Below are 25,960 nucleotides of genomic sequence, written 5' to 3' on the forward strand. Positions count from 1 at the left end.
TTGGCAATGTCTCCAAGTCATCAGTGATGATTGAAACACCAAGATGACATCTGAGAACCCAGCTCTCACAACTCTCTACGCACCATGGGCAGCCAAAGACAGCTTACACATGTCCCTTCTCAGATCCTCTGCAATCCTATATGTAGGACTGAGAGGGAACAGTTTCATTGGGAGAATTGTTTTGAAACCTGCTGTAGTACCAAGGAGCCTACATTACACATTGTTTCAAACTTCACACCTAAATCATTTGTATTTATGAATACACAGGGATCATGTAAGAGACAAACATAAATGCACACTACAAGAGGAATGGCATGAAACCCATATTGTGAACTGGTTGCTGGCTAAGTGGGAATAAACTATTTAACTTTTTAAAATATTTACAGGTTACTGTTCAAAGTCAAGTGTTCTTAAGGATGTTTGCAAAGTCACAAAACTGTGATGGCAAGGTTGTTTGGAGACCTCTGTGCAACAAATGGCTAACAGGCCCACTTATTATTAATAACAGCAATAAATAATAACATTTAGGTTTGTCACAAAAAGGGGAAATGACCAACTGTAGGGACCACTTACCTTTGTATGATGGCGAGCAGCGATTATGGGCCAGCATGAGTGCGGTCTGAGCATGGGGCAAATTTCCAGCCCCACATGACTATTGGGAGATGATGCTCCGTACCCCTCCAGTCATACAGGTTGCTGGGAGGCTTGTATTGTAATGGGTTATCACAGGCAAACTACATTTGCTGGGATACTTGTATCCAAACAGACCTATCACAGACAAGATGCATTTGAATGGGCCTATCACAGGAAAACAGGGGATGAGTGGGGCTTCATGATGAACCTGAGTGAGGACTTCAGCCCCTGATCTTCATGCAGCTCCACCCACTGGGTAGATAGAGAGGCTTTGCCCGGACTCAACAGCAAAGTTGAAGCAAGATTCCCCACCCTCCCACCCTATCTAGCATACTGACTTGCCAGAAGGTGAGCAGGCAGGTTCTGCATATGACCTTGCTATGGAAATACTTGGTTGCCATATTTGACCAATGAGGAAATTGCCTACAGGCAAATTGAGCCTGTCTGGAGAGTTTTGTCTTCCTCACAGCAATTGTTGCAACTTGCTGGCAGATAAGGCACTAAACTAGTTCCTTAGTCAGAGGGAGGTGATAGGAGTCCACCGACATCCGTGCTTCAGAGAATCAGGAGTACCCAGTTAAAGGAATCCAGGGGAGGTGCTTCTGTCTGCATGCCCAGTTGGGAGCTGATGGGCCACCGCAAAATAGCGGTCCAGAAGGAACCAGCTCTATTTGAATTATGTCATAGGGGGATCCTTAACCCAGGATTGACCCTGCAAAATAATCAACCAGCAGTCAGTTTGGTTGATGGAGGAGACATGCCCAAACCTACTTGTATCTGTAATCAATAAAGTTGTCACCTATTTGAACCCAAGATGCTTGTATTGTGTGTTTACTGTATCTTCCCACTATATAGGCCCCACTGATTTCAGGTTCCCTGTGCCCGGGCCCACAAATCTTGGTGTTCCTTTGCTCTTTTTTGTACAATTCAGCAAAATAAAATGAAAATTCCTTCTATAGAGTCACAGCTTAGTATTCTGGAGTAGGAACAACAAACAGAGGTCACATTTTAACCACTTCACTAATACTACAACCTACATGCTTAAAGTTTGTTTTAGCATGTATTTATATGTGATATTTTAATGAGGCATTTTTATCTGCTCCTGCTTTGCTCAGTTTTTTATGTTATATTTTTTTTGTTGCAAATCACTCTGGGATCAGCAACTACAGAGGGTAGAATATAAACGTCTCAAATAAATAATGCAGGCCTAAAGATAAACTTTTTAGAGCCTGCCTGAAAAATACCAAGGATAGGAGCTGCAAATATATGTGCCAGTGAATGGTCATTGGCACATACAGCGTGTTTAATGTGTCCAGCACTACAGGAATCCAAACAGCTGCTGAGATTCCTAGCATGCTGTTATGGCAGAGCACCGATAATAAATGAAATGGGAGGGGGGGAGGTAATGATAGCACTGGAAAAAAAGCTAAAAAAGAAAATAGAAGCCACCATTTGAAAATATCACATAACGGAAGGGGTTTCAGTCTAACTGATTTGACACTGATAATCTCTTGTTGCACTTGAGGCTCAATTTGTTGAGAGAGGTAATATATTTTGGGACCTTTTCCATTCTGGAAGGAGGCATAACATTTAAAATGTTATACATGTAATAATCTATCCAGTTCTTTTCTTACTATTTCATGTGCTGCCACAGCCCTCATCTAAATCACCCACACACAATGCGAAACAAAATAGAATGTGTGCATGCATTGGTTTTTGCTCTGCCTCTCTACCTATTTTTCCCATTCTTGATTCCATTTTTGTTTCCTTCAGGAGTGCAACCTATGGCAAACATTTCAGACTAAAAGGCTTGAATGAACCATTCCAAAGGGAATTTCAAAATCTCCTTGCCTCTGTTTGCATTATACCCTCACTGGGAGCCAAAGTAACTCAATAGTGGACATTTGTTAGAAACGATAACTTCTTGATGCCATAAAACCACAGTTATTTCTAGCTACTGCATCTTAAAGTAGTTTCTTAGAAATGTAAAACATTTCAAAACTTTCTGCTATCTTCTATGAAAGGCAACTGGAGTATTTTTTTAAATAACAAACATAACACAGCCTTAGATGCTCTTTACAAAGTTGTAAACATGAAGGTTTACAATCTGGCCTGAAGTTTTGAGAGGAAGTCAAGATATCTGAGGGTCAGAATAATTGTTGAATGGACTTACTGCATTATTCATTAAGGGCTACTTTTGGCCAACCCTCATATGTTTTGGTGGATAGTGCCAGTGATTAAATGCATGTGACTGAATCCTGGAGCCATGACTTCCAACCAAACAACTTGCAATGCTCAACAACAACAACAACAACTTATATGCTGCCCAACTGACTAGGCTGTCCTAGCCACTCTGGGCAGCTTCCAACAAATTAAAACACAACAAGACATCAACATTAAAAACTTCCCTATATAGGACTGTCTTCAGATGCCTTCTAAAAGTCAATTTATTTCCTCAACATCTGATGTGAGGGCGTTCCACTGAAAATATGGCAGGCTTCAGCTTCAATGAATCATTGTCCCTTAGGGCACTTGGAATATGGGCCAGTATGAATCAAATGACAGAGATTTTCTTTAGCTCTACAATTTCAGGCTATAGATGAGATATCTTTATGTCTTGCATTTTAAAATATGATTTCAAATCCAATCTTTAAATCAATTAGTTTGGCAAAGAGTAACTGAAGTACAAAATTAAATCATTCTATCTGTGTTGCAAATGCTACAGCTGCAGTTCGTTCAGAAAGTAAGGGGTTACGGCAATCAACATTGGAGCATGGGCAAAGAGGTTAAACATTGGATGATTCATCATGCAACATGTATGTGGACTCAGAGAATGCAGAAATTAACCCACAATCTGTCTGAATAATGAAAATATTAAATTAAGGAAACATTGAAATTTGTCAGGTAGAAAACCACATTTATGAGCCTAAAAGATTTGACTATACAAACTGCCTAATAAACAGTTTTGGTGGTGATACAAGTTCTGACCAAGTCTTGTTTATATTTTTTTTTTTGCATAATGGTGTAGAAGAGGGGTGGGTAACTCTTGTGGTCCAAGGAATACAATTACGGTTGACCACCCCTCTGAGGGCCACATACTAGTTCATGCACATGTCACTCACTGCACATACATAACACAAACCGTGCAGAAACACACACCAGGAATGGCTGTTGATGATGAAGGAACTCCATTGCATTCATAAATATCAACTATTTATTAAAAATTCAGGGTACTTAATGCTGCATCCAGTAGCACACTCCCTCCAGTAACTTTTGATGCCTCCAGTAACTTATGTTGCCTCTCACACACTGGAGATGCTGACAAGTCTACCAAAAGGCATTGCAAGTAGAAACCGTTAGCTGCCACTTCCTTATTCACTGTGTTTTTCTATCACAAAAGTCAACAAGAAATTTCTCCTCTCAAGATAGCTCTCAATAACAGGTATAGTGGTACCTTAGGTTAAGAACTTAATTTGTTCTGGAGGTCCGTTCTTAACCTGAAACTGTTCTTAACCTGAGGTACCACTTTATCTAATGGGGCCTCCCGTTGCCACCACACCACTGCCATGCTATTTCTGTTCTCTTCCTGAAGCAAAGTTCTTAACCTGAGGTACTATTTCTGGGTTAGCGGAGTCTGTAACCTGAAGCGTCTGTAAACCGAGGTACCACTGTATTGTGTTTTGTGCTATTTCTGTAACTTTGGGCTTTATCTGTTCTCCACCACAGCCATGACAGATCATATCTCTCTTTTTTGCAGCCATTGGCATCGAGTAATGCTTAAGTGCTCTTAATTAGGAAGTGGCAAAGCTGTGTATGCTTGAGAAGATTTAAGGGGACTTCTTCTTTATTGGCCCTGACAAACTCCTAGGGTATCTTCCTTGGCCCCTACAAACTCCCAGAGAATCTCTGGAACATGCAGTGCACACATGCAACAGTGAACAGAGCAGTCAGAAATACAGACAAACTTAGACTGCTGATGCCAACAAAATTTGGAATGCCTTCAAGGGGGCACTGAAAACCTTTGGGGGCAGAGTTGAAAAGGGCTATGAGTTAGCCACCACTCCTGCAGTTGCTACAAGTCAAGCATTCTTGCATATAAGTTTATTTCAGCAAAGGCTTTGATCCTTTTTCTTTCAGAACAATGGGATCTACATCCTTGGTTCAGGGTGGCTCTTTAATCAATCTAGGATCATTCTGTTTAGCAGTTTTCACTGTGGTGTTATCGGAAACAATCCTCATCATTGTTCAGGATGCCTTATGAATGTATCCACAGCAAGCTAGAGAACTCAGCAAACTCTGGGTGGGGTCTCACTTTGCACATAGGACGAACTGCTTGTTCATCCCAGTGACCCCACTAGGATTCCCATTCCTCATGGGCATAGGCTAAAGCCAATCATGCCTCAGCAGAGGCACACCTGTTGGTATCTAGTCCACTATTCTAGACTGCCCCTGCAGCATTTTGATAGCTGTGGGTAGACATTGGTTTTTAAAAACCATTTAAAAACAGATCATCACAAAACAACAATTTGCTGTTTTAAGCTACTAGAAATAAGAGTGAATTCTTCATATTTTGTGGGTTTGCTTTGCTGCACAGTCCACTTTCTCTTCATTTCAATTCAACATGGATAATACCTAAAGCGAATTCTGGCATTTACTACACCTGCAATTTGCAGCAGCTTTCAGATAATTTATGTTGCATTCCTCCCTGCCCTGGGCCTATACAGATTATCAATGTATAGAAGCTCCTGTGAGCATTGATGGAGCAAAACCGAGGGGTGGTGGTGAACACTGATGTGATTATGTGAAGAATCGAAGCAAGATTCCATTTGTGTTTCATCAATGTGTGCAGGTCCTTGTGTGCACTGGTAATCTGGCCAGAAAAAAACAAACAAAATGCCACTGAACAGAAGGTACTTGAAAGCAGCAGCAAACCGCTTACACCCAACAGTTGGGAAAAGTCTGGAATCCAAAAATAGAACAATAGCAGATTGCTAATGCATCAGTGACATGCCACAAACAGGATCAGCTAAGTCAGACAGAGAAAATGTCATAAGGATATCTAATTCTGAATGGCAGCTTTGGCTTCAGATTGTGAAGAACATTGATTAGCCAGATTTGGTGTGGACTGCTATGCAACGCTAGTTGTCAATACACTGAATAAACCCAGATCTTCCCCTTTGTCGATCTTGTAAAATCAGTAGTCTCTGTCAAGCCTGGATTCAACTGTTTTCTACGATGTGATGATACCAGAACGAAGTGTCCTCATCAAAATACATCCCATTAGACAAATGGACAAGTAAGGGCTAAATGTCACTTCTTATTCTGTTTCGTCTTTTCACCCTCCTATCCCCTTCCTACTTCAGTTTCCACTTCAGAAAATGGCCAGCTTGACTGCAGAATGGGTGTTTTACGGGCTTCTCGTTGGCTAGTTTTGCAGTCATAAAACTGGTGCACATCTGATATCGTTTTGCCCTGTCTGTTTACACTGAAAGCCAGCACTTTAATGAGTGTTGCACCATAGTTTTATCAATTAGGAAGGAGGTGATGATTTTAGATTACAAAAAGGTGGTGGTGGTGGGGTTTGCACTGATCAGCCTAATCTGCTCTGCACAGTAAATGTAACTAGGACATCGTGATTATTTCTGTTCCTAAATAAAAGTTTTTTTAAAAAGAAAATAATCACAATCACTATAAGAATTCATTTGCATCAGCAGAGGGAATGAACCACATGACATAATATTCGTTGTATGGGTCACTAAATGATTTAAGCTGTTTCTGGACAAATAGCATGAAAGGTTTTCCCAACATAGCTGTTATTATGCTGTCATTACTTGAGATAAAGCTCAAGGCAATGCAACTGTAAGGAGAAAATATCTGCTGGTGATGATTTGTATCTGCTTGGAGTGCATTTGTTTAAAAGGGAAAAAATATCTGCAAATCTATTTCCCCCCCCTAATGAACAGAGTGACTGATCTGCATGTTAATGCAGGCAGAGCCGACAAGATGTTTTGAGGATCACATGATATGCCTTAACAAGATTTCTTTTCACCTGGGACGGCATTCTCCAAAGAAGAGAAGTTAAGAAATAAATAAATGCAGCAGAAAATACTATCAGCTGATCAAAGTTCACTGTACATGGAGCTTAAAGAAAGTAAACTTAACTGTGCAATCTTATTCGTTCTGTCTACCCAGAAGTGCATCCCACTGAATCCAGTGGGGCTTACTTCATGGGGGGGATGGGGAAAAAATGGAATCAGTTGTCATTTAAAAGGTGAACTTACCTAATTCTGAACAAGATGCACAAGGAAGCACTCTGATTTTTGCAATGCATCTCTCCCACCAAGTAATGCGTACAACCATGCATATACCAGGTAAAGTGTGCATATCAGTGAAAATAACATACTAAAATGCATTACGTTAGGGGAAAATCGCTTTGCAAGAATGCATACGTTAGGCAAAATTGCCCACAAAAATTTGCATATTAGGAGACAGTCACACTAAAATGCTAGTGGATTTTCACCAGGACTTTTAAAATAAAAATTTGCAAGCTAATGTGGAAATGTGCAGAACTGAAATTAAGGCTGGAAAAATGAGAACAGATTTCGGCATCCCCACTTCCAGGTAAATTGGTATAGGACTGCAGACTAAGTTGGGCTGTTTTCTTCACATGCTGTGTTGCCAACACATGGTATAACATGAGGATCCCACCAAGCTCAGAAAGCCAAGCAAATGCCAAACATACACATGTATGAACATGGCCTGGGCCTAAGAAGTTAAAATATTATTACATACATGCTGCCATATGAAGCAAGACCACTGGCCCACCTAGCCTATATGTAAGCATATTATCTGTGGCTTTCCAGAATTTCAGGCAGTTTCCTCAAGCACTGCTACCAAAAATAAATGAAAATGGATATGTCAGCAAGTAAACCTGCAATTTTCTGCATGTATTGGGGAAGGGCTATAGGACTCAGTGGTAGGACATCTGCTTTGACTGCAGAAGGTCCAAGGTTCAGTGCCCAACATCTCCATGTAAGGCTGTTGAAACCATGAGAACATGAGCTACTCTCAGTCAGCTGAGACAATTCAGAGTGAGATGAATCAATGGTCTGACTTGGAATAAGGCAGCTTCCTATCTGTACTACAGACCACTGAAATATACACCTTCCTATAATAAAAATCCCCTTCCATGCTTTTGTTCAAAAATAAGTTTCCTTCCAAAGTTTCAGTATGATCCTAACACAAAATATGATGGTCATAAATCTAACGCAAAGCAATTAACCTGTCAAACATACCACTTTAGTTATGTATCTATATCTGTACATTACTAAAGATATTTCAGTTCGGTTCTTTGATATGATGGGCATTATTGCTCAGTAAAGTGCAACTGAAAAGTGCTAATGATAATTGCACCAAATACCAAGAATTTGGAGCCTTAGGTTGTACTTGGAATGTCAGAAGACATAAATACTATCACTTAATAATTACGCCTAATGATACATTTCTTCCCTATTTTTGAAGGCAAGGTTAATTATCCCCGAGCTTGCATTTATGCTTTATACACATCTAGTTTGAAGACATTAAGTATTTTAATAAAGGAATTCTTATATTCTCAGGATAAAGCCCTGGTATCCCCAGGCAGAGCTGAAAACGAGAGTCCGAGGGAGTCACTGACAGTCAATGTAGACAATCCTGAGTAGTATGGACTAACGGTCTGACTTTGCAGTTTCCTATATGTCACAACTCTGGAGAACAATGGCAACCAGAAAAATGACTTGGAGGCTATAGTGTCACCAGCTATGGAGTCCAAGGGGGTTCCTGGCTTTCAGACTGATGCTGCTGATCAGGGGGTCATTGAACCTGGCAGACAGGATCTCCTTGAACCAGCTCCCACATTGGCATGGCCCATATAACTAGAGCCAGGACCTTCAAAGGCACCTTCTCCTGATCCTGAGGAAGCAAGTACCTCCCACATTTCCTCACCAGTCCAACGGTGCAGGGAGTAGTGCAGTAGGTGGAAGGCATTGCCCTTTTAAGAGGCTCTAGTTCACCAAAGGGGGATGGAGCCTAGGAGAAGTGGGCCGGAAGCAGAGGCTTAAAAGATCTCTGTATACTTCCACCGCTTGTCAGAGCAGGCATCTAAGTAGGAGCTATCCGTGGTGCTGCAACAACTGACCTGCTTTACCCTATGCACTTCTTCAAAGGACCAGAACAGGATGCGATGAAACTTTTATCTATGAAGAATGGGGCACTTCTGACCAATCCTAATCATAATGTTTTAAAAGGTATCGTTCTTAGGAAACAGTAAAATTGAAAGTAGAATTCTGTATATACTGTATAACTGTATAAAATTATCTGACTCTAAGCAGTTTCATATCAATCCTAACCCCCACCCCGTCAGTGGATCTGGCATTTAAAATTGCAGTGGATCTGGCATTAAAAATTGCATACATTAACCTAAATCCCACATAATATACTTTATTGAAATAATATGCGGGGAAGATGTTGCATGTGAAACAAAGTACATTAAATACACAGTATTTCTGTTTCCTTAAAAACTGGCCAAAATTATACTACTATGACTCCTATATTGATGATGTAGATGATAACTAAAAGTAATTCAGATTCATCTAGCCCTTTTCTGGCATATTCAAGGTACATATATTATCCTAGTAACCTTACAGCTGCTCTATAAGATATGCCAGTTTAATTATCCTTGTAACGCAGATGCGGGCTAAAGGACTACGGCAGCGAGCTTATCAGAGAGCTAACATTTGAACCAGAGATTTTCAGATCATGGCACATACTCTAAAGTACCAAACTGCACCAGTCCCTTGATGGATTTCAGGGCCAGCTGTTAGGCTACAGAAATCATTTGGTATGGACATTCTGTTGCCCTGTGGTATGGTGTAGAATGTGGTTATATTTGAAAGTGGAAGTCACATGGGAGGGCCCGTAAGCTGGTTTCTTCTCCTTGTAGCCTTTGTAACCATGTTGTTAGTCCCTTACAACTAACCTGCTCAGCTCCATATTGTTAAAGCAATGTGGAAAGCAACATATAATGCCTGGTATTCCTTTCTCCATTCTTGCACACACACCCCCCCCCCGACCCAATGGGTTATATTCAATGTAGCACTAAAGTGAATGTTGTTTCAGCACAAAGATTTCTCACACAATGGAATGTAATCCCCATCTCCTTCCTCCACATGCTCACTAAATCTAATCTGAGGATTCCTTCAACCTCTGGAGCAGATTTGGGAATTGTGTGGAGAGCACACAGGGGGAGGAAGGAGTGGAAATCCTGTTCTGCTAGTGCAAAAATTTAATCGAATGCAACCTAATGACTGCAAACCAATACAGATGCATAGACCCACAAGCATAGCAATTTCAGCATGCTTAAAAGGTAAAGGGACCCCTGACCATTAGGTCCAGTCGTGGCCGATTCTGGGGTTGTGGCACTCATCTCACTTTATTGGCCGAGGGAGCTGGTGTACAGCTTCTGGGCCATGTGGCCAGCATGACTAAGCCACTTCTGGCGAACCAGAGCAGAGCACAGAAACACTGTTTACCTTCCTGCCGGAGCGGTACTTATTTATCTACTTGCACTTTGACGTGCTTTCAAACTGCTAGGTTGGCAGGAGCAGGGACCAAGCAACAGGAGCTCACCCCGTTGCGGGGATTCGAACCACCGACCTTCCGATCGGCAAGTCCTAGGCTCTGTGGTTTAACCCACAGCACCACCTGTGTCCCGTTCAGCATGCTTAACCTACTCTTAACTCTTTGTTCAGTTGTGGCTAAGTGACATTCAAGGTTAAATGGCAGAGCACATCCTTCAGCAAGCCAGAGGCCTCGGATTAATCCCTGCCATCTCCAGTACAAAACAGTTTCACATTTAGAATAAAATATTCTCTGTATAAAAAGGCCCCAACTGAGGTCCTGCAGAGCCACACTCAGGTAGAATAGATCAAGTTTTCCCAACATTGTACTTTCCAGATGTCTTGGACTATAGTTTTCATCAGCATGGCTAATAGTTAGGGATGATGAGTTGTAGCCCCAAACATCTGGAAGGAACCATACTGGGGAAGGGTGGAGCAGGCTGTACTGGACAAAGTGGCTCAGAGGTCTGATTTATCTTAAGGCAGCTTCATATGTAACTTACTGATATTCTGCACATCCAATAAGTGGAATGTCACAAAATGAGAAAGCAGCTTATATATATATATACACCTTTTGTAAACAGACTGTTTATACACCTCATGTATCATTTCTTATCCAGAGGCTCCTGCTAATCATGAGGTATTTTGTGGCGGGTTTTGGATTTTTGTTTTGTTGTGCTTGCTTGTGTTTTATTGGGACTTAACTACAGAGAGTGAGTTGACAGCATGAAGAGGCATTTCATGAAAGCTATGGACAGCAATCAGATGGTCTCAGCTTCTCGTCACTGCCAAGCAGGGCCGGATTTGTACTGCAGATCGGGAGATGAAAGGCTTCCCTCATCTCATTGCTAATTCCTAAACCACCTGTCCCTCGGAATAGTTAATGAGGGCACACAAGCATTGGGAAATGGATGATCATTGAGATGGTTATTAACACAGAGCTGCAGTCTCTTTTAAATAAAACGCATCACCATATCTGCATCAGTAGTGCTCAGTATGGAAATGATCCAGGACCTTCCAATAATTGATTTTCATTGTATCTACAAACCTATCATGCAAATCGCAATCTTCAAATATGCATCTGAGCTTGCATTGACAAGACAAGGATGAAAGAGATTTTTCTGAAGAAGAACAGTATGCTTGACAGCTTGTTTTTGCATAATGATGATAATCTCTCTGAAAAGAACATTGTTTTCAGTGACATTTACTCTCTTTTCAGTTTGACCCTGTTTGGTGGTAATGATATCTGTCCCACTTGCACTTTATTAATGTTTCCAAGTAATGGTTTAAATGCCAATCAGTTTCAAAAGGAATAATTACATTTACACATGGACATTAGAAGAACTAACTTAGTTCATCAAAAGAGGTACGATTTTCTGCTGCCTAGCCTAATCTGTCACACTAGAGTAGTGATTTGCCACTACCGTTGCAAGTTTGTCAGTAGTGAAAAAGAAGGGAGAGACACTGAGAGGGAAATGGTGGTTTTAAACAACAACAGAGCTTAGAATAAAGCGGGGGTGGAGAGAAACTGGGAGGGGAAAAGTGGTCATTTCAAACAACAGCAGAGGATTAAGAGACACTGAGAGGGAAAAACCATGATGATTTAAAACCATGGCAGAGGTTTGAGTAGAGTGAGCAGGGGGTGACACTGAGGAAAGGGAAGTGGTAGATTTTACTACAGTTTGAATACAGCAAGTGGGGATTTGGGAAAGGTTCTATTTTGTTAGTTTTCTGTGTTAGCTTCTGTGTTGCACAACAATTAACTTGTTGAAACTTAAAAAAATAAACTCTTAGAGTGCTTCTACCCCTACTTTACTCAGACTACTGTTGTTGTTTAAAACCACCACTTTCCTCTCATTTATCTTAAGTTTATATTCTGCCCTTCCTCCTAAAGGAGTCTCTTAGTTTTTTCAAGGTTGCCAGGAACAGCATATTTCAGCCAACACATGTCTGGGTAAACAGGAATTTTCAAATTTCCCCCATGAAATCTAATAATGAGAGAAACAGCACTAGGAAGGCCATTCCACAAATGGGGAACCATTACTTGTCCCAGATCTCTGAGAACTAGGCTGCACCAGCAACAGAGCTTCTGCTGCTAACCATAAAGCCATTTAGTGCTTTGTACACTCACAATATTAATTGAAAGACCATGTTTTCCCACATCATTCTTCCCTCTTGTGCAGATCTTTGATAGAGACATTGTTTTGCATTCTTCCACAAGCAGAGGCATTATGGCCCATATAATTGTAATAAGGGTTCTAAACTGTGTGAGGCATCTATGCACTGTCTCCCTACTTCAGATCTTCAGTCCCAATGCATGGACAATTATGTTGGGAGCATGCCAGTGAAGGTGGGCCCAGCAAACTGAACTCTGACGTCCCTGTCATGTGCTTCAGTGCCTGAATAGAGATTATGTTTACCACCTTTCCAGAACATGTCCTATTCTTACTGAGTAGCTTACAAATGCTTATGTCAGGATTCACAAGCCATTGCTTGCAAACCCAGACACATTTTGTGATTGCCCCCAAGCTCAGTGGGACACTGATGTAGGCGCTCCAGTTATCTAAATGTAATTTTCAGCACTCACTGAAGTGTGCCTGAGGAATTGGGTAGAACTTGGGGAAGAGTTATCCGTTTCCCCAGTATTACTCTGGGATTGCCAGCATTCGTATGGGATCATCTTTCAAAGAGAAGCCAATTATCACATTAATTGCACCAGAAAGACAGTCAATGAGTGAACTGAAGGGCACAAATAGACAAACAAGAGTAAATTAAACGTTTCGACGTTGCAGCACATAAGAATGCCAAATAGATTTCCTTTTGAAAAGCAGATTGCTTATGATTATCTATAAAATGTATACATCTACATAATGGATGACTAATACCTTTTACTGTTAAGTACACCTGCATTGTTCTCGGCGTGTGTTGAGTCTGCACCGAACAAGTATAGGGACCATCATCTGAGACATCCACGTTCTGTATCTGGAGGCTGTACTCCTTTTTGTTTGCTGTTGCAATTGAAACTCGAGGATCTACTGACCACTTGTCTCCTCCTGCAAAAATAATACTTGATCGGTTCAGCCAGGCACCTTTTGAAGCTCCATCTTCCAAGTAACACCTGTAGATTTCAAAGAAGAGAAGCAATTAACTTTTTTGCATATAATATACTTGTTCAATGTTTACATATTTTGAATTGGATGCATTCCGAACTACAACTTTTAATGGAAGAGTCTAATTTTGCACAAAAATGGGAAGCCAGTGCAAATGACACCTGTTGATCTATTGCTGAGTAGCTTTATATTTTCTGAATGCCCCTCCCTCCGCCAAAGGGCGATATGTTATTATTAGCAGTAGCGGTATCAGAATTACAGTTAAAGTCCCCAAAGGCAAAGATATACAGACAAAATATACAGTGAAATGCAATAACTCAATCAGTGCACACAAAACAATATAAGGCAAGACAACCATAACAAAGGAAAACCCATGACTGCATAATGCAGATGTTTGAAAAGTTGAATAGATAAATAGAACAATTCCTGCAAGTTAAGAAATCCATGTTGTGGATGCACCTTGTCTACATTCTCCAAGGTTCAGAAACAAAGTACTGGGATGAATGGACCTAGCAATGGACCCAGCAACACACCACTCACATTAGATACATTTTTATATACTAAACAAAATCTTCCTCCCTTAGATAATGAGCTAGAACTTTTGAACTATGAACATATTATAGAAAAAGAAAAATGTTCAGCAGTGAAACACTGTTGATGAGTTTAGCAATATGTGTAGATCATTTATAGATCTTGCAGGTTTATTAAAAAAGAAAACAAATTGTGAAACCGTAGGGTATTGCAACAAGAGAAGATGAAACTGGAGCTCTATTCATACTAATAGAGACCATTAAATGCTGGGAAGTAGCGATACTCAGGCCATTGTGACAGACTTCTGCCTCTCTAAACTTCATTTTGAAAATGTTCAGCTACAAATTGAAGAGTGGTTCTTTTAAATGAGCACAAAGTACAGCCACAGAATGAAATACACATCCACCGAAAAGGGTTTGACAGAATCTCTACACAATCCCTCAGGGGTTTGAACACCGTGCTGAAGATTGCTACAAAATCCCAAGCTGAATTCAACAGGGTAAGTTACTGCCAACAGTATGAAACTAATCAGTTGAAAAATAAGGAACATGGTATATTGTAGAATCTAATTTGCAGCCAGTTTCATCCTCCTGCCAAACCAATCCTGCCCTCCTTCCCCCCGCCCCCGGGGGGAGGGGGAAACAGGAGGAGTCTTTAAAGGTTTGTATTAAGAGAAATACTTTCTTTCCATACATATTTTTTCAAGTAGAGAAATATAGCTTTTAAAAAAGCACTTAAAATGTGACTATGATGTTAAGGTATGTGGTCAAACATTCAAAAATGGATATTCAACATGTCACTGTCTTCTGAGAAATCTATTCACGCTAATGGGAATTAAAGATAATATTAATTAATGACAGAAAACTGAAAAGGATTTCTCAGGTTTTTGACAAATATGCAAAAAAGACTAATTGCATTTTTATTAAATCATTCAATCCATCACCTTTGATGGAATGATTGGAACATTCTCACTTAATGATGCATTTTAAGTGAAATGAGGATACAGTATTTGCAAAGTATCAACGGGGCAGAAGCTTACCAAGAGAGATAAAAAGCTATTGTCTATTGCCAAAGTCATGCTTAAATTCATATACTCCAATTAATAATAATAATAATAATAATAATAATAGTAATAATATTTATACCCCACCCATCTGGCTGGGTTTCCCCAGGCACTCTTCAGTATATACATACAAGAAGCCATCATTGTATATACATACAAGAAGCCATCATTTTTTCAAGAGCATCCTTTTTCTCTGAAGATACAACTTAAGGAATTGGATACGCAACACTCCATCAAACTTTTAAGTACATGTTGATTTATCAAGTGATGAAACAGGCTGAGGCCCTTGAAAGACCACCATCAACTCCTGGGAGACAAGTCGAACCCCATATGGATAAGGAATGTGTTATGGGGTAGAAGGCACTCATGCAGAAGAATGGAGTGCTAAAGTGCTTTTAGCTCACCATCAGTTTATTATTTGTGCTCCGTACACAGTGTCCAACCCTTAGGGCATTGGTTCAGCCTTTGTGATACGGAATGAGACATTTTTAAAAAATTGCACAATGAATTGGTAACATAATTACTTAAAATTGCATATTGAGAACAAAGCCTTTTCTTCTGTTACACCTTTGTCTCTTTCATGATCATTATGTGCCAATTGGCGCTGTTGAGTATTGTTGTTACAGGACAGTTTGAGCCAGCCTTGAACATCAAATCAATGCACGAGCATGCATAGGAAGTTTCCTAATACATCTGCATGGATCAAGAGGTCCTTAATGGAGGGTAACATATGGTACTTCTGGCTAATTATGACTAATTTGCTTTTGCTCATAAGAATCTTCTGCTCTGAGCTTGACCTCGATATTGGAACTGGCCTTCTAAAACCATGATTCATGGAAATGCATGAAGGATCATCCTAAGCATGCTCATCCAATTCCTTGAGATTCAATGCCTTCTCAACCTGCTCAATAGGAATCAGGCAGGATATGCTCTTCAAGATGGTTTTAGAATGGAATCTGGAACATATGTGCCTAATAGCTAACTTAATAAGCCCCCTACATAGGCCAACACAGGTAAGAAGAGCCAGTGTGGAATAAATATCTAATATTAATTTTCAACAAGGGAGGGCAAAAAAACTGAAAAGTACAGAACAATGGGGAATGTTATCAAAACACTTGCAGATGACAAAGGCATTTTAGGAAAACAGAGAAAAGGCATGGCAAGAAAGAGGTGATAAATTGCCAGTGCAGTTTAGGGAAAGGGCATAAGTCAGTGGCAGAGCACATAATTCAATACTTAACATCTCCAAAGATGCTGGAGAAGATTCATGTCTGAAACAATAGGAAGTTGCTGTCATCTGTGTATACCAAGGATGTGGTTGGACCAACTCCCATCAGCCATTGATAGCATGCCCAGTGTTTGGGTTTCAGACAGGAGCCATCCTTCCTTATTCATGGTGAGACAACAGTGAGTTAGATGGCCCAACCTTGTGATACAACATGAAGCATCTTCATATGCTCCTACTGTGAATGTATTTATAATCAGGAACAATGCTGTTTCTCCGATAATATCTTATGTGTTGTTGTTTTTTCATGGGGCTCATATTAGGGTACCTGCCCAGGGGATTGGATTTTTGATGAAAGATGGAGGTCAGTAGAGCTGAGGTTCTGGAACTGATGGGCAGATAAGGTAAGGTAAGGTTAGGACCTCAGACAATTACCGAGGTGTTGGCCCTGGACCATAGTTTACCTGAAGGCAGAAAAAGCAAGTTCTCTCAGCAGAGTCTTGAAGAAATTGGCAGAGTTTTGTCATCTAGACAGGAGAGTGAAAATGAAAGGTCTGCTCCTGAGTGCTGCAGCTGGCCAGTTAAAGGGCAAATGCCTTCCTTTTTCTGTGGCCACTGGGCTTCTAGGCAGCAGAGTTTCAAGCTGCAGGGCCTTCTTTGTTGGAACCTCAGATTTCCCTGATCCTCTGAGGAGTCTGTGATGTCCAGTGGCAGATATATCTCATTAGGGTTTAGGGGGGTGAGATGCAGGTTCCAGTGCCAGTGGATTCATGTGGAAAAGAACAGGATCCACCTCTTCCTTATATATACAGTACTTCTGTAGGAAGAATCGGATTCCAAAGGTTCCTGGTACATGGTCATGACAATGGGGAAACTGTGACCCTCCAGATGTTGACCTCAGTCTCAGCCAGCATAGTCAATGGTTTGGGGCTATGAGTACAGTAGCCCAACTACATCAGGAGGACCACAGATTTCCTATCCTTCTGGTATCATCTTGGCATATTCATTTCTACGAATACTGGCAAAGATAACCTGGACTTAAATGCACATGTTTCTAGAGTAATATCTTACATATATATTTAGAGCCAAAGAATATGGCATTTTCTCTTTCAATGAAGCATGTCATGTCAGCACTATAAAACAATTTCAACAATGCATTTCATTGCTTTTGAAGAAGCTTCCCCCCAAATAACTAAATTAATGAAGTCAGATCTCAATGCATGAGATGGGAATTAATTAAAGATTAAAGGCATTTCTCCCTTCATATTTAATCTTAACTCGTATGAAAACTATGTTCAAGCAGACAGGTTTAGCCAGGTACTTTCACAGCTGTCTCCTCAGCCAAACGGACAGTTCTGAAGCTTTCAGTGCAGAGTCTTCAAAAGACTATAAAGCAGCCAGATGCTGTGACATGTGTTTTGAAAGTTGCAGAGTTTCCTCTCTGCTCTTCATGAAATAAATAAATAAATAAAAATCAGCTCTTTGGACATCAAGGCTTTAATGCTGAAATGGATAAGATAAAACAGAGTTGGAAGGAGGAATCATCAGACTTGCAGCAGGCTGTTTTATTTGCTAGAGTTCCTATTCTCTCCTCTCTCCCAGCCTCTCTTGCCACCTATTAGAACAATTTGCAAAAGTCACAATAATACAGTATTGCTTACTTGGCCAATCTAAAATGAGTTTCTCCATGAATAAGGGCCCTTGTCCAAAAGGAGCTTACACATTAATAAAGCAAACCAATTATGTAAATATAGTTAATCAAAAGCCACCCATAAACTGATCTCTATAACCAGGACTTTAAATGTAGGGCATCAAACCTAATTCACAGAATAGATTTTGGGAGCCCATTCATCATTCATGCTTGCTGTTTTTTATGGCTGTTCAGATTGGAGTATCCCAAACAAGCCTTTAGGGATGTATGTAGTTGTTGCCATATAAATGTAGATTCTGCTTGAGTGTGTGTCGTCATCATCATCATCATCATCATCAATGGAATATGTCATAACATGCAGCTTTCTTCTCTGACAGCTTGAGAATTTCAGAATGTGGTCTTTGGATTTGGAATGGGATCTAGGAATGGGCATGATACCTACATATGTAATTTTATTTGTATACTGCCTTTCCATAGGTAAAACTATGCTCAAGGCGGCTTAAACGTGTGTGTGTGGGATTACATAATTCAAAATGTAACAAAAGTAGTAATAAACAATAAATAAAACATTTAAAAAATCACAACCAAATTGAGCAATTTCCACATAAATCATACTAAAGATACAATAAAAAAACCATAAAACCAAAACCAGCAGCAACCCCTGCCCCAAGCAATATCCCAGCCCAATAGTCTGTTCAGCAACCTCAGCTTTTGTAGCTGGAGTCAGTCAGGGCTCTGCCCTCCCGGGCCAGCTGGAAAAAGGTCTGCAAAGCAGGGAACAGGTCTCATAGACAAGATAGTCCTAATAGTCAAGGTAGTATGTATGTAATGACACATATTCCACGTGGATGAGTAGACAAAGATTACCTACCACTGAAAGTGAATGTATCCTCCTCTCTAGAAGTTATATGGCAATTCAAATGTTACGTCGCAATTAATTAAAAAGTGATCACTTGGCTTCCAGAAATATCTCCTAGTGCAATTGTTTTGTTATATTTAAGTATAAATTATACATTCATTTTCACTGAGCATTTACTATGGACTTCATCTTTCCTCCTTTCAGTTGTTTCAGCTTCTTGCTGGTCACCAGAAGATTATACTTAATGCAATTTATTAATAAAAAAATCTCTATGAAGCACCAATTATTCCTTATGAATAAAGAATGACTATACAGCAAAATTAATTAAACCCAGCACTACAGTCATTAGACAGAAGCGACATTAATCCTTATATTTCTCATGTCTCTTGAGAAACTTTTCTGTGAGCAGGAGTTCAGCTAAAGTTGATTTTCTATTTATGAAAAGATTACTGTGTGTGAACAGCAGAAAATCTAGTTTCTGACTTTTTTTTAAAAAAAAACCCTTCTGTTGTGATTATTTAAGCCATATGCTTCTAAAATACATTTACTGACATCAATTTTATCATATCTGATTGGAAAATTCTTTATTTCTTTTACCAGTGAGTTTATTCTCTTGGTTTCATGAAACATTTTAACCCTAATATGAGATTATTTCTTCATGTGTATACACTGATGGGTTCTGAACTGGTGGTGACCAGTCAAAGGCGGCTGGGGGGGGGGGATACTCGGGGCCCTTGTGCATAGCTCAATGAAAATGTTAACACAGAGTACAGCTCCTGTACTGTTTTGGGGTTTTTGTTTTTTTTTAAAAAAAACCTCTTGAAATGTAATCATGAGAGAGACTGACTCAATAGGGGAACCACTACCAACAAGGCCCTGCCATGGGTCCCCACCAACTGGGCAGTCCCCTGTGCCGGTACCACCAACAGGACCTCCCCTACTGATCATAGGGCCCAAGACTGTTGATACTGAGAAAGGTGCTCTGTTAGGGACCTGAATCCTGTTTTACAGTTTTGTATGCTATCACTAATACCTTGAATTTTGCCAGGTTGAGGATTGCACTGGCTGCTAGTGAACGCAGGTCTTATGGGGATACCCCACTTACCACTTGCACATGGTCTCATGGGACTATCCCACTTACCAGCCTAGTAGCTGTATTGTATACTACATGCATCTTCTAGACCATCTTCAAGGGCAGCCCCATGCAGACTACATTGCAGTAGTCCAGGGCTCAGCTTAATTGTTGCTGAAGCAGCACCAGAGCTCTGTGTTCTTTGCATCTAGCCCTGTGTTACACAAGCTTATTGTTTTCTCCACTAGAAACAGTTTCACACATTTCTAAAATGGAATATTCCTCTCCCCATCTCCCTCCCTCTCTCTCACACAGAGGGGGGAGGGAGAGAATTATGATGACGGTGAGTCATATTTTATTATTTACACAGTCAAAATTAACAAAAAACAAAACAAAACCCTGCCATTGTCTTCAATGGAAATGCGGGGTAGTTCAGTTGATAAAGCATGAGAAGAAGAAGAAGAGTTTGGATTTGATATCCCGCCTTTCACTCTCCTTCAGGAGTCTCAAAGCGGACCCTTTATGAGACCCTCTATGCTTTAGTTCGAGACCCATGTTGGACAAAATATTCCTGCACTGCTGGGAGTTGGACTAGATGGTCCTCATGGTACTTTCCAACTCCAGAAAATTCTATAATTCTATGAGTCAGTGTTGAGCTAGTTGGGCAAGACTGAGCTAGATAGCCTGACACAATATAAGGCAGGATCATGTGACAGATCACGACAATTTGGGTAGCTTGCCCCTTTAGATATTAAAGCTGCACTTGATTTTCACTCTTCACTTGATTTTAATCTCACTCAGGGTTCATAGCAGGATCAGGCAGAAGCAGCAATGGCTGAGCCTAAATATAGGATCTTTATAGGATTTCAAGATACAGAATGCAAGTACTGTACTACATACCCTCTTCTTCTGTTTTAGGTTAGGTGGTTTTGAAATAGTAGTCCGAATGGACCAGAGTGGATATGCCTGAGATCTAAACTCAAATTTAGGATACAATTTTAGCAGCATCCAAAAGCAAAGTTTTAGCTACAAATAAATTATCCTCTACTTGGGAACTTTGGTGGGTATCCAATACAGTGTCTCATCTACAAAGAGCTTATGCTTGTGCGATGGGACCTTCCCTCTCTCTTTTCTCCATGTGCCTCCATGCTTTTCCCCATCCTCACACGGATGGGATGTTTACTTAGTACTGCATTTGACGCAATACTTTGTATGTAAACCTACATTTTTAGGGTGAAATTAAAATGCATCATCTGCAGAAGTAATCCATCATATTCTGTCTAAATAAGTCTAGGCTTAATTTTGGGTTTCACACCAACACACTAAGCAGACGATCTACAGAATTTATTGTGGAGCTGTATCAAGTTCAACTGCACTGTCTACCTGTTAAACATAATAACCTCAATTCCCAGAATATTCAGAAAGTTATTTATTTGTATTCAGTTGAAGCACTCCCTCTGTTAGCTTAATAGCTGTGGGTGGTACCCACGTCATCTGTACAGCAGTATTTACAGTGCATTAATCTCACTAATGCTACTTAGAAATCACAGCCTAAAATGTGAATTTTCTTCCATTTATATATTGGGTGGGACTAGCACAAGTTTACTATCAGTGTGAGTCAGTAAAAGCGAAGTAGCCACCAGAGGGAGACTGAGCTGTTTTATTAAATAGGATGGGTCCCTTCACAACCAGTTTCCCTCGAGTCAAATAAAACAGGAGCTTTTTAAATATGCAATCTATCTTTTTTGGTATAGGTTCAAAATAATATTCAATGCTTTGTGCAATGAATCCATTTCTGGCAATTCCGTTTGGGTTTATAAAGACCATTTTGCCTGGCATCGTTTTTTCTCTCCCTACACACACTGAGCACAGCCCAGACGGTGTGCTGGGATTAATGGATGCACCTGTAAGAGCAGCCCTGTTTTAATTTGTTCTGATTTGGGCTGTGCAGTGTGGGAGCAGTTCATTCTGGTTCCAAATGATTGGAACACACTCTGAACAGGTTGAAAGAGTGTAGCCTACTTTATCTTCCCTGGCACCTTCATCACAACATATGCTACACCCTGGAAACCTCATTTCAATTCAAGTTGATTTTGCAGTTCATTGCTGTGCATCAGAGTGACCTGTTGACTTCCTCAGAGCTGCTATTTTTACACTCGTTCCTGGGTATATATATATATGAAAAACACAGTTTACACATATATTTTCTCCCTCTTTCTTTCCCTTTCCTAGAAATGCAGCCGTGCTCTTCCTGTATCAAATATTTTCAGATGCTTGAAAACTGGTTATTAAAAGGAAACAATCACACATTTCTTATTGGGTCTGATAGGGAAGCTACTGCCAAGGCTCGGGGAGCTGGCATCATTGCATAGCAACCTGCTACAATGTTCAGTGATGGACAATAACAGCTCACAGAGGCATGGAGACTTCCGACATTTATGGCATCATGTTGTGACAATATAAGCCCACTTCATGAGTGTCTAGTCTGTGTGTATAGCCAATGTCTGGAAAGGCAGTGGATCTATGACCTCTTTCCCCTGCAAAAACTGTTCCTTGAGTGGAACGTAAGCAAAGAGGGCTCATGTGAATATAGTTAGTTGTACACTTATCTCAGTAGGATCTCCAATTACGCAACCAATCGGTTTATTGCTGTCATGGACCAGGAACATTTCTTCTTTGGGTAAGTCTGATTCTATGTGCACAGCTACAACAAAACAGATCATGTCTCCTCTTGCAGTTCCTCCTTTACTCTTAGACGACAATTGAATGCTGAAAATTTGCTATGTAAACTAAGACAATCACATCACTTTTTTTGAGTATTTAGACAAACTCATACAATTTAACTGTCTTTTCTTAAAAAACACCCACCACCTACCATGAACAAACCAAAACACCAGACCATAAAGCAATAATTGCACTCCTCTGTGAATGGACAGCTACAAATCAGAGAAGTGCAAATGTTTAAGGAGGAAGTAAGAGCTCTCCCCGGGGTACCTGCCGAATCATAGATTTTTCAGGAGACATAGCTTTTAGCATGTGCTTCTTAATTGGCAAACTGCTGGAAATAAATGGATCAAATGCTTACTTGCTACCTGAATTTTTATGTGTAATTAGCATAATTACCATTCATGAATTTTTCATAGGTCACCTCTAGTACTTTGGAGATTTTGTATATGGATTATTAAATGTAAGGGCTGTGCAAACCACATTATTATTATGCTTGATGGCAGGCTTGAGAAATTAGTCTGCCACCTACAAACCAGATGCTATTACAAAAGAAGGGAGGCAAGAGAAAGGTCAAGCACAGACGTTCCAGTGTATTTTTCAATCTTGCATTGCTCCTGATTGTGAGACTGGCCTAACCATTGGAGATGGCAACCTGGCAAGATACACTACCTCTTCTAAGGTTGTGAATAGAAACTGACAAGTATCATGTTACTTTCACTCTGTTGTTGCAACAAATACAAGGGGTTTGTTATGCAGCAAATGTAGGAAGACAGCTTTGCAGCAGTCAAGTAGACTGGTAAAATTCCACAGCCAAGTATCTTCCTGCAAACCTAGAGTGGTCTCCAAAGACCATAGCAACTTCTGAGGGCAAGTGGCATTCAAAATCTACCATTTGCTCTCAGGAACCTAAGATGATGGGTAATGGAGGCTTTCCCCACCCCAGACTTTCACCTTTGCATATGAAGATGATGGGAAGAAGAGACAACTTGTAGCATCCTCTGCTCCATTTATACCTTGGCAGAACTACCCCCCCCCCCCGCATGCTTTCTATGTCCCAATACTTTAATATTTTAATGAATATTTTAATCAACTTGTATTGCAGCTTTACTGGTATTTGGTTTTTATGTATAGTGCTGGCTTTCCCTGAATAGCAATGTGCATATGTGTGCAGACACAGCAGACAGACGCATGCGCGCGCACACACAAAATGAAACATTGCAAAGTAGTATTGGAAAGCAGCCTAGAGAAAGATGGGGTGTTAAGAATCTCCCTCTCCCTCTCCCTCTCCCTCTCCCTCTCCCTCTCCCTCTCCCTCTCCCTCTCCCTCTCCCTCTCTCTCTCTCTCTCTCTCTCTCTCTCTCCCTCCCTCCCTCCCTCCCTCCCTCCCTCCGTTCCCTCTCTCTCTTCTTTCTTTCTGTTCAACCACTCCTTGCTGCTTGAAAAGCAAAAGTTTAACAGGAACTTTTAACGCATATGCATTCACCGCAAAGCACAACAGCTAGACTAAGGGTGGGGAGCTGTTGCACTAAACCATTTACCAAATTTCCACCAAGAGTTTTGTATCAATTATACACAGAAGCACTGACAATAAACATAGATCTGCTTCTCAACTACCACCACTTGTCTTAGAGTTAATGTTACTTCTTGAATTTCAACCATAGAGCAACCCCAATCCCTGATCTGCTGCACTGGAGGGGTTGCAGAGGAGGAAGAGGTGTCACCCTGCCCAGCCCAACCCTCCTTTGGTAGGTTCTGCCAGCAAGAGACTGTGCATCCACAGAGCTCTCAACTGTACCTGTCCAAACTATGGGTGACTGGAACTTACTGCCAGCAGCATCTCTGCTGAAGTTGCTAGCATATACTCTCCAGACTGTGTTTCAGAATGGAGAGGAAGGATCTCTTGGCTCCTCACATCACCACACATCCAGCAGGACTCCATGTGTGTTGCTGGATCTACTGCTCTATTCAAGCCAACTGCTTTCTGGCAGGGGTTTGGATTTCACCTTTAACTGGTATTCTTGGACTCTGATGAATCTGCTGTGATAAGCAGATGAGAATGAACGGAAAAAGCATAGAACATAATACTACTGCATAATACTTAAATGTCCAATTTATTACTGCTATGGCTAGCATCAGCTGTGCATAGGAAACATTTCATAACTTGTATTCCCTCTGCATGGAGTTTCATATTTATTTATAATATCAGGGGGGGGGGAATAATACAGTTAACACCCAACTATTTATGCCACTTTTGAGAGCTACTACTAACATGTTTGTGATAACACAGAGAAAATGCATATTTGGATATCTATTTCAGAAACGCTTCCTGCAAGATGGCAGTTTTGGAGAACCTGCACTATCCCTTACTCCATAAGAATGCTTATGTAGAAGCTTGCTCCACTGTGATCAGTGAAATACTCCCAAAGGCCACGAGATTGTACCCTTACTATTTCATTTTTCATTTCCTACTACGATAAACAACCAGTTCTAAAATAGTCTAAAGTGTAAAAAATCAAGCGTGTGGCCTTAATTTTCAGCCTCAATATTATCCCTCAACAAAGAAAATAAGTACAATCACTTAAAGCTAAAAATGGAAACTTAAGTTGCTTGAGCTATTAAAACTTGCAGCTCTAAACACTTTAAAACATGTATTTATGGTGCAAACTGTGACACCACATATTTCTAGAAACTGAAAACCACTGTGACTAGGAAGCTCATGAATTTATCTGGGACCATGATATTTTGAATATCAATTTGGGAGCAAATTGAAAAATGGAGGGTATATTTCTATATAGGAATTGTTTTGTTTTAATATGCCAAACCATATACTGCCTTCTTGTTTCAAAGCACATTGTTGTATCAGTTTCAAAGATTTCAGATCTAAAGCATTTAATATACTCATGGTCCCATTGTGAGAACAACAATCCCAATATTCGTAGTAGGAAGCCTTTTGCAATAAAAGTGACTGCCTTGCTTTTAAGCCATGCACTGCAGGATCAATGGAAATGAAAAACTTGTGAGAATCTCTACATTGTACAGAGTCAAACATTTTTGCTGGTGATCATAGCCAATCCAGATGGTACAATTTTTCCCTCCTGATTTCCTGCCATGTGACAATGAAACACAAAATTAAAGGAATAAAACGCAACAGAAGCTTTGAGACCATCACAAAGCAGTAGATTATGCCTAGAGGATACAAAATAACAGGCTTTTGAAAATGTTGATTATATCCAAAATGTTCAATATCATGGGCTTTGGCTAAGGCTTTGTAGTCAATTTGCCCACCCCTTTTTTTAAAAAAGGGGGGAACACATAACTCCAGAAGCAATCAGCTACACTACCGGTACAATTATATGCTCTCTACTCTAGTCTTTAAACATTCTCCCCACCCCAAATCTACAATGAGGCTAAAAAAAGCAATACATACTGTCAA

The 25,960-nt window shown here is 40.3% G+C and overlaps 1 protein-coding gene across 2 annotated transcripts in view; it reads right to left on the minus strand.

Annotated features, from left to right (window-relative positions):
* The window catches only part of NEGR1 (neuronal growth regulator 1), a 442,886-nt gene that overhangs the window by 231,171 nt on the left and 185,755 nt on the right, over positions 1-25,960 (minus strand). For both annotated transcript variants that reach the window (XM_081914675.1, XM_081914674.1), the window contains exon 2: positions 13,175-13,407. In XM_081914675.1, the coding sequence (XP_081770801.1) occupies positions 13,175-13,407 (233 nt within the window). The remainder of the gene's footprint in view (positions 1-13,174; positions 13,408-25,960) is intronic.

The sequence above is a fragment of the Podarcis melisellensis genome (assembly GCF_964234715.1).
Source record: "Podarcis melisellensis genome assembly, chromosome: 6".
Classification (NCBI taxonomy): Eukaryota; Metazoa; Chordata; class Lepidosauria; order Squamata; family Lacertidae; genus Podarcis; species Podarcis melisellensis.